This window comes from Alligator sinensis, unplaced genomic scaffold, assembly GCF_000455745.1.
Source record: "Alligator sinensis unplaced genomic scaffold, ASM45574v1 scaffold368_1, whole genome shotgun sequence".
Classification (NCBI taxonomy): Eukaryota; Metazoa; Chordata; order Crocodylia; family Alligatoridae; genus Alligator; species Alligator sinensis.
In genome coordinates this window covers 1,542,799-1,558,336 of record NW_005842025.1, presented here as the reverse complement: position 1 = coordinate 1,558,336, position 15,538 = coordinate 1,542,799, and the positions used below count along the sequence as shown (strand labels likewise).

Sequence of the window (15,538 nt, the reverse complement as noted above, 5' to 3'; positions counted from 1 at the left end):
ATATGTCTCAGGAACAGGAAATGAATGTGGGAAAAGAAGGATGAAATGAATGGAAAAGAATCACTGCTCTTCACAAGGGAACCTTTCTTTGCAGAAAGGTTGTGTGAAAATGTAAGACGGGAGAAGAATTTTTTTCTTATTGTCAGTCTCTCCAAAAAACAGTTCTTTGTACAGTAGTGCTGTTGGGAATAAAAATAAGAACAGGGAGTGCTCCCTCATTGCAGGATGGAAAAGACCAGCCATTCCATTATAGAGCCCTCAACATGAACAATCCTGGTTGCTTAAGCCTGAGATTATCGTGATTATTCCTTTTTCCCAGAGTTGAGGATGTTATTGTATTATGCATTATAAAACCCGATCAGGATTTTGGGAATGTACAAGATTAAAGAAGCAAAATTTTACAATCTTATTTATTTTTTTTATTGGAAAAGAAAGTGATTCTATCATACATTTCTCTGGGCTTAAAAACAAACTGCAGTCAAGCAGCAGTTTCTGTCCGAGTTGTTTAATGCTTTACTTGTGCTCCAGGCTGTGTTGAAACCATTGTTGAGTTACTGGGTTGTATTTTTCCCTTCTTTGGATACTGTAGTAGTACTGCTTTTACATAACAGGACATAGGCAGTGTACACACATAAGTTGACTAGGTCTGCTGTTTTGACAGGAAAAGATGTTGCCTTTGCATCTTCATATGTACCCAACATGAGGAATTAAAAGTTACAACAAGGGGTATGAAACAGGAAAACAAACTATTAGTGACCTGTTGAAAGCAGTGGGTAAGGATGCCAGTCTGTGCATGGGAAAGAGTAGGCTATATTGTGTGAGAAATAATGTAAAATGAAAGAAAAGGAATCTAGGAAATAAAAGGACTTTGCTGGAAGATTTCAGGGGTGAAGAGGAATCTTAGGGCTTCACATTATGAAGCCCTAAGAGCAGTGCAGCCTTTCCTTATTTAAATAACTGTATCTTTCCTTCCTCTGATAAACATCATCTTCAGTGTGATTGAGAGGGTTGGGGATATGACCAGAGGTGGATAACATGTTCATCATTTAAGGAACATTTTTTTTCATTTGACATTTCTTCCATTTTCTCACAGAGCTCTGCCGATCAGGGTGAGACGAAAAGTGCCCAAACCAATCAACCTTCCAAAATGATACCACCAAAACAGCCCATGTATACTATGCCACCCCAGGCCTCATCACCTTATCCTGGTTTAGGCTCATTCCTGTCCGCATCAGATCTTCAGAGTTACCGTGGACATCCTCATCCCAGCCTCTCCAGAACCCTTAATTCCAAACCCATGTTGCCTAGCATCAGTGCCTCGCCACCTCCTTCTTTCCAGATCAGTCCTCCTCTCCATCAGCAACTGTCTTTGCATCACCCACAGAGCTCCATCCTCAATCAATCACTCAACATGCAGCAGGTCCCACAGCAATCCATCTTGTCTCCTTCCATGGCACTACAGGTACAGCCCCCGATGAGCTCTTCACCTCCAGGGCAGCAGGTGAGTGCTCTGGGTCCTTAGAACTGGTTTGCAAGGGAGCATAGTTTCAATACTAGATGTTCCATGCAGGGGTGACTGGTGCCTCCTGCATCTGGTGGGGTGGCACAATTTGTGGGTGGGCCCACGGGTGGGCCAAAAACCCCATATGACCAGAAGAGGCCAGCCTGGCAAACTGTGGACCACCATGCAGAGCCCTGCAGCCAGAATTTCTGGTCAGAACGCAGGTAAAGCTACCTCCACCCCCCAGGCAGAAGGGCGGGCCCAAACCTCAAATGCAGCTGCTGCAGTCACTGCAGGAGGAGCTGCATCCTCTCCACCTGGCTCTGCATGTCCGTGATCACTTCCAGTCTGGGGGTTGGCTTAGATGCCCCTCATAATGTGAAGCCCTAAGATGCAGCTTTCTTAGCTTGTGCCTAAATCCAGCACTGCCTATACTTCTGTGCCAGTCTCAGGGTGGGAAACATGCCCGCCCTGCCAGTCGCCTGTGGTTCCATGTATCAGAACCTACACACTTGGTTTAAATTTCTCTTGGTCCCCCTGGAGCCCGTTACTTGGTATTTGAGGCAACAACTCTGTGACCTATTGTGAACAGCTTTAGCCATGAAAAATTTCATATGAAGAGTCATTCCTTGTGTAAAGGCTGCTTACTCTAAGATGAACAGACTCTTCTTTGCGATGCCCAGCCTCAGCCAGCTGGCCTACATGCAGAGGAGTTGGTCATGGGTTTCAGACAAGGGAGTTCTCTTTCAAATTTGATAAGAAGGGAATTGAAATGGAAGGGGAAATGGGCTTTTTGATCAATGGAGTAAAGCACGTCCCATGCTCTGAAGAGGGAATTTCTTTATGGGCAGGGTGATCTACAGAACTTTTCCATCTCTAAATTCTTGAGTTCTCAGATTATGCCAGCATGAGATAAGTCTGGTGAACTATTCATATTAAAGGACTTAGGCTATACATTTCACAGCTGAAATGCAATGAATTTGCCAGATATTCTAACTGCTTTAATCACCCAATGATTGAACAATTTTTTGCATCATATATTTGCTTAAATGGGTTTAATGAATAGAGCTTTTCATCTATTAATTGATTCAATCTGTTCATGGCCAGCTTTGAGGAAATGTAAACTGTTTACCTTAACATACAGAGCATTGAGAAAAATACAACGTGAAAAAGATCAAAGTAGCAAATATATCCCTGAGCTATTAAAAGCTGCATCGAACACAGCTGTATCCTGAAACAGAAGCCAGAATCTGGCATACTTTAAGAGTCTGATAAAACAATAATATTGGCATGGCATAGTTATATCTAATTCAGAATGACTGCTGATATGGAGTTTGCACTTACTCAGATCCAATAGTGTATATTATAGGAGATCACATCATGATCATTTGAAGTGGAGATATTAGTCAATGTTGGGGGCAGATTATTTGGAAGCTTAATTACAAATATTTTGTTAGCAAAAAAATAGCATACTAAAACACTTCATAATGAATGATTTGGAGAAAACTACATTCTCAGTCAATTAGCTGCCTGGATTCCAGTCTTAATGTATGTTGCTAATTAGGTCACACATGCAAATGGTAGCATGATGCTTTTTCCGATAATATGGTTTCCCACAGCCCCTGATAAATTGCAAGCAGTAATGGCTGATGGAGAGAATATTGCTTGTGTGGATTTTCTTTACCTTGTTACTGTACATTATGATGGGCTAATGCATTACCGCAAAGAGAGCTGTACTTGAAGTAGAAAAATGGCTTTGATTGCCAGAATGCTGAGGCAAAGGCTTTTGGTACTTTTAATATTCTATAGCTATTTACCAAAGCTCTTCTTTAAAGAAAGGTCCTTAAAAATAAGGGAGAGAAAGAGAGATGTGAAGCAGTTTGGCTGTATTGGGTCCTTTGTGTACTACATTCTACAACAGTTGAGCTACAGTCTTTATTCAGCTATTAAGCGTGTATTAAGCATGTGCTTAAGTTCCATGGATTCTAGTGATACTATATAAATGCTTAAGAGCTCTGCTGTCTATCCACTTTACTGCTCTCTGGATAGGATATTTGAACTTGATTACAACAAATGTTAATCAAAACCTCTGCTGCTTCTGCTTTTTTGTACATTTGTAATTCCTGTTTTCCCTCTTTTTTTTTTTTCTTGGTTCCTTTCCCCCATAGGACTTTTCACACATTCCACCTGAGTTTCAAAACAGTGTCGGACCTCGATCACCTGGTGCATCAAACCCCCCAGGAAATAGTGATTGGGAAAGTGATTACCCAAGCAGAGAGTGTGGAATTAACCATTGCAGGTCAGTAGACAAAATAGAGTGCTATTACCTTGCTTAGGGAGCTATTTGAACTGTAAACATCCACCAGGTTACAACTGAAGTAAAAGAATAGAAAATGATAAAGACATGAAAATACCATGTTCCAAAAAAAATGCAATTGCTTATAACATTATCATGCCATATTTGTTTAGTAAACTTCCAGGAATGTGTCTCCTGCACAATCACTGGAGCCTTAGAACTAAAAAGGATAATACAATGGAGGACTAACTCTATTTAACTTTAGCTGACTTTCATTCCTAAAATGTGGAAACAGTTTCTAGTGCGTTTTCCATCTCCTCTAAGCAAAGTTTTAAACAGGAATTTTGATGTACAAACTCCAGAAGGGAGACAGATCCTTAACTGGTGTGAATTGTTGGAGTACTAGTAGGTTGTACCTGCTGACATTCTACCCAAACTGATAATTAGGTAAAAGAAGCAGCAAAATTGTTCCTCCTGCACAGCCTGTTGTCAGCCAGGCAGCATAAACAGATGCTTTGAAAACACAGAATTTTTTTCCACACTGTATACATTTTTGTTTTCATCTGTCAGGTAAATGAACAATAATAGCAGGTGTGCTTCTAGAGCAGGATAGAGCAGCCATCTGTGTCCCTGCCTTGTGCACTGGAAACATGTTAGCAAGTTTCATCTATCTCCAGCAGGCGCAGGTCAACCAAAGCGGGCTGCTTCCTGTAACCAGAAGATGGCTGGTTTGTAGGGGTGTGCTAAGCGGGCCCTATTCGATTCGGCCTGAATTGGGGACAGTGATTTGATTCATTGATTCGGATAACTGTCCCTGGTTCAATTCAGCTGAATCCGAATCTGAAGACTTGATGCTGATTCAGAGAATCAGTGATTCGGACATTGACACAGCTTTAAATGTTTTTTCTACATACCTTAAGGTACCCACACAGCTCATGAATGCTGCAATGCTGGGGCGGATGGAGCATCCCACAGGAGCACAGGCCCCCCCCCCCCCCCACATGTTCAGCAGTGAACCTGGAAAGGGACCAGAAGTACTTCCAATCCACTTCCGGGTCTGCTGGGGAGCGTGCTGGGGGACCCCCCTTTGCCCCCCCAGCTCGGCGATTGGCCATGGGGGGACCCCAGGTGCCCCCCCCCAGACCCAGGAGGCACCAGTCGCTGAGCTGGGGCACCAGGGGGAGGGAGGGGGGCCCCCTAGCATGCTCTCCAGCAGACCTGGAAGTGGACTGGAAGTGCTTCTTGTCCACTTCTGGGTCTGCTTCTGAGCATGCTGGGGAAACCCCCATGCTTCTGTGGGACACTCCATGTACCCCAGCATTTCTGCATTCACGAGCTGCCAGCTACCTAGAGGTATGTTGAAAAAACATTTAAAGCTGTGTCTATGTCCAAATTGCTGAATCTTTCCGAATCTCTCCAAATCGATTCAGAGGGTTCCGATTCGATTTGGAGAGATTAAAGGGTCCTCTGATTCAATTCAGGTTCAGAGATTCAGCCACTGAATCAGGCTGAATTTCTGCTGAATTGAATCAGGGACTGAAGCTTCACACAGGCCTACTGGTTTGTAGCCCCATACCCTTCAGAAAACTAGATTTTACTTTTGCCTAGATAACTTCTGTGTTTTATAGGTATTCAGATTTCCAGGGCCTTACACAGAGAGATGTTTGACTTTAGTAGGAGCTGTGGTATCACCATTTTATTGCTGCATATGATAAAGAACTAAAGAAGAACTCCCCAAGTTAACCGTAGTAGTAGTAATAGTAGGTCCCTTATCATTTCTGTTGTGGGGCTAATCACTAGAGGGCATCATGTATTATACACACATGCAAAGGACATTACAGGTTTTTCTCATCTCTCAGGAGGAGACCCATAAATAATACAGGACTAGAGAGAGCTTTTTCCCATTACACCTTAAGAACTCTGATATTGACAACATGTCAATGAGAAGTTCAGTTTGGTGACATTTGAACTCTAAGGGGGAAAATAAACTAAAGCTCTGGAAGGCTCTTTGTTCTCCAAATTGATGGTGGGTGGTGGTGGTAAAGCCACTCTTGCTACTGCTGAATCCACTGCTTTTGGCAATAAAATGCAGTGGTGAGCAGTTTCCAAGCCATTATGTGTGCTTGTGCACGTAATCGGCATTTACTCGCTAAAAATGTTCCTGGTTTAATTTTCCTTTCTTAGTTTATGATGACTAATTCAGTAACGTGGACGTGATTTACCATGTAATGGTTTATTATGCTATAACTAATAAAATGTGCTAGGGGGCATGTCAGAACAATTTTACCCTCCTGCCCTTTCAGTACTACTGTACTGCCAGGTGGCGTTTTAGGACAAGATTCGATATTTTGCTCGGTTTATTTTCTTGGGTTGTGCCGGGTTGCTTTTTTGCAAGGAATTTTTGGTGGCTTGAGAGCCACAGGTTGTTGGGGGGGGGGTTTGGTGGGGGGGGGAGGTTGAGTTCAATAAGCAGTGCTGCCCATCTCCCTTGGAAAGCCTCCTGCTTTTTTCTGGGCACTTGTTACTTGTTGCATGGGACACTACTGGTTAGGGCAGAAAATCTTTCCATGCAAAGGTCCGCAAGAGTGAGCCTGCCTGCCTCCCCTTCACAAGTCTGGATTGGCATTGTGCGTCTGTATAGAAGGCCTCCCAAAGGGGCTGCCCCCCCTACCCAAACCTGGTCCTGAAACAGTTTTGCCCGCCTCCCTGGCTTTTCCTGCACACTCATTGCACCGGGTGCTGGGTGTGGGGTACACTTAGGGTTACACAAGGGTACACAAAGCGTCTGAGCTGGAGAAATGCCTGCTCTGTCTCAGGTGTACAGCTGGTCTTGCCTGGGGCTGCATCCTTAGCTAGTTCTGACAATGGCTCAGTCATGTCTGAGAACCGGGGTACCAGGTGCCAATAGTAGTTGGTGAGTCCCAAGAAGGGCATTTGTTTTTTTGTCCATGGCCTTGGGTACTCCTGTAGGGCTTGCACCTTATCTACCAGTGGCTGAATTCGCCCTCCTCCTATGGAAAATCCTAAGCACTGGATCTCTTTTTGCCCTAGGGCACATTTCCTTGGCTTGGCCATTAGCCCCACAGACTGTAGATCTTGGAGCATAACCTTATGGTGTCTTAGGTGTTCCTCCCAGGACTGTGAATAGACTACCACATCATCTATGTAAGCCATCACATAGCCTTAGTGTGGAGCTAACACCTTGTCCATCAGTCTTTGAAACATTGTGGCTGCCCCATGTAGCCCAAAGGGCATGCGCACGAATTCATATAAACCCCAAGGGGTGGCAAATGCAGTTTTCTCCTGGGAGTGTTTTTCCATGGGTATTTGCCAGTAATCTTTTGACAGATTGAGGGTGGATATGAAGCATGCCCCCCACTTATTTTCTTCAGTAGATCCTCCAAGGCATAGGGTACGCATCAAAGCGGGCCATATGATTAACTTTGCGGAAATCATTGCAGAGGCGCATGGTCTGATTCTTTTTGGAGACCATGCCAGTAGGATTGAGCCATTCACTCTGTGATTCCCTAATGACCCCATAGGCCAACATCTGCTCTACCTCTGCCCAAGTTTTTGCGGGATCCTTCACCATCCTTCTTGGACCACCTGCCCTAGTGGTGTCTGTATCTGGTGCTCGGTTAAGGTGGTCTTCCCTGGGCAAGTTGTGAAAACCTCCAAGAAAGACTTCATTAACTGCATTAGCTTTCACCGCTGGAGTGCAGTTAACTGTTATCCCTGCTGTATGGCCTCTGGACCTCAGCCACATCTGGCCTAAACTCCTGCTACTGTGGGCCTGTGGCAATAAAGAGGGCTTCCCTATTGACTCATCTTTTCAGCAGATTTACCTGATAAATTTGACCAGTCTTCCGCCTGCCTGGCTGCCATATCTCATAGTTTACCAGGCCAACTCTGTGGGTTATTTCATATGGCCCTTGCCACCAGGCCAGGAATTTAGATGTCTCATCTAGCAACAAAACCAATACCCAGTCACCTTCGTCAAACCACCTCTCACATGCCCTGAGGTCATACCCGGCTGCCTATTGCTTTTGGGCCATTTATAGGTTTTCCTTGGCCATAGACTAGGCCACCTTCAATCTTTCCCTCATCTGTAAGACATGGGCCATCAGACGGCAGGCAGAACCTTGTTGTCCTTCCCATCCCTCCTTAACCAAGTCTAACAACCCCCACAGGCAATGACCATACAGCAGCTCAAAGGGGGAAAGTAGATTAATAGGTTCATAGACATTATGGATGGAAGGGACCTCGGAAGATCATCAAGTCCAGCCCCCTGCCCCAGGGGCAAGAAACCAGCTGAGGGCACAGGATCCCAGCAAGATAAATATCCGATTGACTCTTAAAGGAGTCCAGAGTAGGTGCTTGCACCATTTCTGGCAGCAGTCTGTTCCGGGCCTTGGGGGCTTGGACTGTAAAGAAGTTCTTCCTTATGTCCAGCCTGAAACCATCTTGGAGAAGTTTGTGACCATTTGACCTTGTCATCCCATGGGGCGCTCTGGTGAACAGGCGCTCCCCCAGATCCTGATGTACACCCCTTATATACTTATAGGCAGCCACCAGTTCCCCCCTGAACCTGTGCTTTTCCAGGCTGAAGAGTCCCATAGCTTTCAGCCTCTCATCATAAGGCATGTTTTCCTGCCCTCTGATCATGCCCGTGGCTCTCCTCTGGACTCTCTCAAGCATCTCCACATCCTTTTTGAATTGTGGACCCCAGAATTGTATACAGTACTCCAGCTGTGGCCTCACCAAGGCTAAGTACAGCGGGAGGATGACATCCTGGGATTTGCTAGAGAAGCATCTATGGATGCAAGCCAGAGTTTTGCTCACTTTGCCGGCTGCAACATCACATTGGTATCTCATGTTCCTCTTGTGGTCAGTCATGACCCCCAAGTCTCTTTTGGCCGTGGCGCTAGCAAGCATAGCGCTGCTGCGCCTATAAGCATGCTGCGGGTGTTTCTTCCCATGGTGGAGTACCTTGCATTTTTCAGCATTGAAGGCCATCAGGTTTTCATCCACCCATTTTCTGTGCCTGTCAAGTTTGGCCTGGATTACCAACCTGTCCTCAGGTGTGGACGCTTTACTCCAAAGTTTGGTGTCATCAGTGAACGTGGCCAGTCTGCTTCTGACACCAAAGTCCACATCATTAATGAAGATGTTGAAAAGGATAGATCCAAGGACGGAGCCTTGGGGGACCCCACTGCTCACTGTGCACCACAATAATAGACTTCTATCATCTACCACTCTCTGGGTCTGACCTCGAAGCCAATTCCTCAGCCAGCATTCTGTGATGTAGCCGAGGTCGCGTTGGCCAGTTTTTCTATAAGACGATCATGGGATACCAGATTGAAAGCTTTTTTAAAGTCAAGATATAGGACATCAATCACTTCTCCCTTGTCCAGATGGTATGTCACCTGATCATAGAAGGAGATGGGATTGGTCAGGCAAGACCTACCCAGAACAAACACATGCTGGCTATCCCTCAGGAAGTTGCCTTCAGCCAGTTTGTCAAGAATGGTCTCTTTGATGATTTTTTCCAAGATCTTCCCAGGGATGGAGGTAAGGCTGGGGGGCCTGTAGTTTGCCAGATTTACTTTCCTCCCTTTCCTGAAGATAGGCACCACATTGGCCTTCTTCCAATCTTCTGGCACTTCGCCTGAGCGCCACGAGTTCTCGAAGATCCATTCCAGTGGCAGAGCTATGATGCTTGCCAGCTCCTTAAGTACCCTGGGGTGTAAGCTGTCTGGGCCAGCTGACTTGAAGGTGTCCAGCCTCTCAAGGTGTTCCTTCACATGGTCAGCATTGATGAAGGGTAACAGTTCTCCCTTGTTCTGGCCATCCCATACTATATTGAGCAGGGTCATCCCTTGGGGCTGGTGAAAAAACAACATGAAATACCCATTAAGCAAGTTGGCTTTTTCCTGGGCATTGGTTGTCAGTTGACCCATATTGTTTAGCAGGGGTCCAATGTTACCCTTGCTTTTCCTCTGTCTCCCCACATATCTAAAAAAGGACTTTTTATTATCCTTGATATGTGTAGCCAGTTGGAGTTCATTCACAGCCTTGGCTTTCCTGGTTCACTCCCTACAGGTCCGGATCAGTGCAGAATACTCCTCCTTTGGGGTGAATCCAGGCTTGCATCCTTTATAGGTCTTTCTTTTTAGATGCAGGAGGTCCACTAGTTCCCTGCAGAGGAACTTTCGCTGCCTTTCCTCCGAGACGAGATAGACATTGCTTGAGCTTCTGGGATCGCTCCATTGAGGGCTTCCAGGATCGCTCCCTTGAGGAGCAACCGCTCTTCCTGAACTCCCCTCCCCTTTGGGTCGTGGTCCCTTAGGGCCTTGCCAACAAGCCTCCTGAGCTTAAAATCAGCTTCCCTGAAGTCAAGGACTTATGCTTTGCTGACTGACTTGCCTGCTTTGCGGCAGATGATGAAGCTTCCCTTTGATTATTAGGCCGCTTCCCTTTGATCATTAGGTCGCTATTTAAGTCATCCCCTGTTGCCAGGTCGAGCAGCGCTTTGCCTCTCGTAGCAGCGCTTTGCCTCTTGTTCTGTGGCACTTTGTGTGGCTTCATGGTATGCAAATATTAAAGGCCCGAGTAGCTTGTCCCACCATTGGATGCCTTGCCCACCCAGCAAATTTGTAAGCATGTTCTTCAAAGTGTGGTTAAACCACTGTACAAAGCCATCAGTCTGTGAATGGTAAACTGACATTCTCAGGTGTCAAATCTAGAGGGTGTCACACATCTCCTTAAAAACCTAGGCCATAAAATTGCTTCCTTGATCTGTTAAAATCTCCTTGGGGAGGCCTACCCCAGTGATGATGCGCAACAGCTCTTCTGCTACTTTTTCCACACTTGCTGACTGCAGGGGTACAGCCTTTGGGTACCGAGCGGTGTAGTCAATCAGTACCATAATAAATTGGTACTCGGAGGCACTCTGTGACAATAGGCCAACAATATCTACCACTGCCCTCTCAAATGGTTCCTCCATGAGCGGCATAGCCACCATGGGTGCACGCAGTGGCCATTGTGGGTGGGAAAGTTAGCACTGTGGGCAGGACTGACAAAACTGGCCTACTTCCTGCCTAACCCCCAGCCAAAAGAAGTGATCCTGCAGCCGCTCACAGGTCTTATCTTCCCCTAACTGTCCTCCCAAGGGAAATTCATGCATTACTCGCATTGGGGCCTGTTGGTACCTTTTTGGCCCCAAATAGCTGTGCAGTTTCCGCTCCCAGCCCTCGCCCCTTATCGTTATGGTAGAACAAAGCATGTCTCACCTCAAAAAAAAGCACCATTTGAGCTAGGTCAAGTCACACAACCTCATCCTCAATTTTAGCCAGGCCTCCCTCATACACGTTTCTGAACCCATCCTCATGAGTATGCTTAACTGCAAACTGACCTGATTCCAGCTCTGGTCCAATATCATCCTCCTCCATTCTAGGGTATCTTTCTCTACCTTGGGTTTCTTTAGCGGGGGATTCCCCCAGTAGCCTTTTCCTATTGGGCTTGGAAGTAGGCTTGGGTCCTTCAGCTAACGTGCCTGATAGCTCCCAGAGTGAGGGCCAGTCTTGCCCAAGAAGCACCAGACAAGATAGCTGTATAGCCAGGCATGCCAGTAGTTGGTGGTTACAGCCTCCGATAGTAAGCTGGACCCAGGCCTGTTCAAACACTAATGGTTGCCCATACAGGCACCGTAGCTCAGAGCGGTCTGCAACGCGAGATGTTACACTTTTCGCTAGCACCCACTTCACTATTGTCTGGGCAGATCCCATATCAACCAATGCAGTCACCTGCTGCCCCTCAACCCAGGCCTCCACCATAATGCCAGTATTGTCTATTGTAAGCTTCCCCAGCCTTCTAGGGGCAGCGTCCCCAAGCCCACTCCATGCTCTCTACTGGGGAAGGTTCATGCCTCCTCACTGCCTCCTTCTCTCTACTCCATGTCTAAAGGAGGCCCTGGGGACAACTTCGGACATAATGCCCTGACTGCCCACACCAAAAACATGTAACATTAATCCCTTGCCTTGACCCCTCTTCTTGGGTTTCTGTCTGCTTTCAGGGAACTGGGGTCCTTCTTGTAGGTGCAGGGTCTGTCTCCCCCCTTGATGGGGCATGCTTCCTCCTGGGTGCCCAGAAGTCTTCTGCCAACTGTTCTTCCTCCTGCACTGTCTTTGGCTGGTGCTGCTGGACCCAGGTCCTTGTCCCCCCTTCCAGATCCCAGATGAACTGCTCCAGTACCACCCTCTCAACCACTTCCACAGCATCCCTTTCTTCTGGCTTTAGCCATCGCCGAGCCTCATCCCAGAGAGTCTGTGATAATTGATGAGGGATCATAGCTCCTGCCTTTTGCTTTTGGAATCTCTGCTGGTGTACCTCCTCTGTCACGTCTAGCCGATGTAGGATAGCCCTTTTAAGCTTATCATAGTCCTGGGCCTCAAGGGCATCCTGCCATAGGCCGCCCATGCTTCACCCATCAGCAAGAACCCCAGTTGTGGTGCCCAGGCATCTTTTAGCCACTGAGTCTGGCTGGCTATCCACTCAAATGCCTCTAAAAAAATCTTGGGGTTATTATCCTTGGTTAGGCATGACATTTTCCCAGATCCAGCTGCCTGGCAGCTTCTAGGGCCCGAGCTATCACCTGCTGGTTTTCTTCCACTACCGCCTATAACTGCTCAGTGCTCTGTACCTGCATTTGCAGCATCCCTATCATCTGGGCTCCCTGTTGCTGTAACTGCTTCTGGGCTGTTGCCTGCTGCTGGGCCAGCAGCTGCAGTATCTGCTCCATTTTTCCCCCCACCGGCCTTCCTAGCAAGCCTGCCTGTCCCTGCCTTTAAACCACAGCAGCAAAAGAAAAGGGAAGATTCCTGGTCAAAGAAATAATTTGTAGGCTGCTATGGGCAGAGTCTGGGCAGATCACAGCAGGGTATGTTTGGTCAAGCTAGTTACGCTGACCAGTTTTACTTTTGCTGCTGGCTTTGGCCAAGGACCCACTGTTCGGGGCCCTTGGCTCTGCTGCAGCCAGGCTAGTAGATAATACCCAGAGGCCACCCCAGGCTTTTTAGTGATGCAAAACAAATAAAAGAAGTTAAACAAATAAGTTAGCACTTAGCTATCTTCCAGTGGTTGTTCCAGGCTTCACCTTCTGATTGCCTCTTATCTTTCAGAGGCTCTGCAGAGCCTGCAGGATTCTGCAACAAACCAAATGATCAAGCAAACAGAGAAGAGCCAGGCTCTGGGCTTTCCCGGTGGCTGCTTAACCCCTGGTAACTTCGCTTCAGGCAGCCTGCTCCCTGGCCTGGTGCAGCCACTTGAGACTGCTTTCAAAGTCTTTTATTCTTCCTGCTCTGGGCTCACATGGCTAACCCTTTCTCACTCCCCACACCTGTGTCAGCTCCCTGGCTGAGGGACTCCGTATATCCCAGGACCTGATTCCCCAGCCTCCGGTGAGTTCTCCCAGGTCTGGAGTGGGTCTGTAGAGGTGTTTTTGGGGTGTGAGGCTGTTCAGACTGCCCCGGACCCCTAGTAACAGGACAGGGCCCTGTTACAGCCATGCCCTAACAAGCAGTCCACAGAGAAAAATCCCTGCATTACCTTCCAGTATGCCAAAGGACTATTTCATGATTAATTACCCAGAGCTACCCAACCCATATCACATGCACTCAATGCTACATGTTAGGGTTCTCTCCCAGAATTGGCAAAAGCCTGCTTAGCTGTGACTTGCACTTGGCAAGCCATGCACTTTATTTTCTCTGTTTATCAGTCAGCCACCTTCCCCCTCCCCCCGGCATTTCTGAGGTCCCAGGAACATTTCACTTGCAAAATTCCCTGTCAGTCCCCACTCTGCCTGGGTCTGAGGCTGTGGGGGACCCCCTGCTCACAGTGAGTGGCCTGCTCTCACCATCCATTGTTTTGGGGCATCCCAGGCCACATGCTAGGGTTAGCTCCCTGAAATTCAAACTGCCTGCCTCTACTGAAGGTCAAGGAACATCTGCACCACACAGTCGTGTCCCCCCCCACCCCAGTGGTGTGGTGCAGGGACCCCTGCCTGGCAGTGACCGGCCTTCCAGTCCACTGTTTTGGGGCGGCCAACACCAAGGCTACATGCTATGGTTCATGAGGATGCAGTTGTTCCTTTAAGTCCCAAATCCTTATTCCTGGTTCCCGGTTCCTTTTTCAAAGCTAACCTATACCCAATAAAAGCTTCTTATTAATGAATTGCGTATTCTAAAGAGAGAATTTAACTAGCTATGCCTATTTACCAAATATGTAGATTAATTTCCTGCATCCACCATGTCCGTGTGCCATCAGGGGACTCCCGTGGACACCTCTGACTAGAGTCTTGCACAGCCCAAAGCATGGCCTGATTGACAGCCCCCCATGCACACTGTAATAAGTATATGGGCTCGAATAAGCAATTTCTTTTGGGCTAGGATTAGAAATGGAAATCCTCCTTAGGTCCCCCCACACCATGACTCTGTGCCACTGGGGGATTCTCTCAGACATCTCTGACTAGAATCTTGCCTGGCCCAAAGTGCTGTTCGTTCATGCCAGGCTGCCAACTCACAGCCCCCCATGCACACTAGACTAAGTATACGGGCTTCAATAAGGAACTGTTTTTTGGGCTGGGATGGCAGCTTGAAATCCTTCCTGGGCTAGCCCACATGGACAGGGGTGTCCAGGAGAGTCGCCAGTGCCCGAGGCATGGCGTGGGGTGGCCCTAGCTCTGGGGTGTAACAGCCACATATAACAGTGCATGGGAAGGGCTGAGATACACTCCAGAGCTGGGAGCAACAGCCACATGTAACATTTCATCACAGCCCTCACAATATCCTGGGTCAACGCAGTTGTGTCCGGAGAGATGACAACTGTGGTCAGTGTCAGGGGGAGCTGTCCTGGCAATTAGGGAACTTCCTGGGTGACCAGTGGGGTCATCCTAAAACCAGCACCCCAGCAAGGTTGATAGATGAGATGTGAAGCCCCTGGTCCAAGTGAGTCTCCCAGTGCCACAGAGGCACGGCATGGGGTAGACCTAGCTCTGGGGTGTAATAGCCACATAGCCACAGTGCATGGGAAGGACAGATATGTGCCCAGCTCTGGGGTGTAACAGCTGCATATAACAGTGTATGGGGAGGGCTGAGATACGCCCCAGAGCTGGATGCAACAGCCACATATAACAGTTTAGCACAGCCCTCACCATTCACTTCCAGGGCCCTTCACTCCTGATCCACAGCTCCCTACCCTCCTAGGAGTGGTGTGTGGTAGGTCCCGGAGGGATCAAAGCCCCGAGCTGCAGGTGGCAGCTCAGGTTCTTTCCGACCCCCTCTGGCATGAAGCCAGGTAGCTCAGTGTGCAGATGGCACACAGAGGATACCATAGGTACTAGAGACAGCTGCAGTAAATGGTTCAGGTATTGATAGCTCAGTAGCCTAGCTTTTGCCTGCCACATGTGAGACCTGGGTTTGATTCCCAGCCAGGGCACCAGAGGCTTGAGTTGCCTGCACAAGGACATCCCCACTGGAGAGGGTGCTCCCCTCACCTCTTTTAACCCACACCACTGGGTTACCTGTGCCTCAGATTTTGTGAGATATGCACCTCATATTTTGGGAAACACTGAATTTCATATTTTGTGAACCCTGCGCCTCAAGTCTGTTGTTGATTTGTCTCAGTTATATGTGTATGTTTACCTAAAATCCCTTTGACTCCCCTCTGCTCCCCCCCCCCCCCCC

At 47.6% G+C, this 15,538-nt stretch overlaps 1 protein-coding gene across 7 annotated transcripts in view; it reads left to right on the top strand.

Moving 5' to 3' along the window:
* The window catches only part of TOX2 (TOX high mobility group box family member 2), a 381,887-nt gene that overhangs the window by 355,844 nt on the left and 10,505 nt on the right, over positions 1-15,538 (top strand). For all 7 annotated transcript variants that reach the window (XM_006022250.3, XM_014519289.2, XM_014519287.2 and 4 more), the window contains 2 exons: positions 1,094-1,501; positions 3,670-3,800. In XM_006022250.3, coding sequence (XP_006022312.2) covers positions 1,094-1,501; positions 3,670-3,800 — 539 coding nt within the window. The remainder of the gene's footprint in view (positions 1-1,093; positions 1,502-3,669; positions 3,801-15,538) is intronic.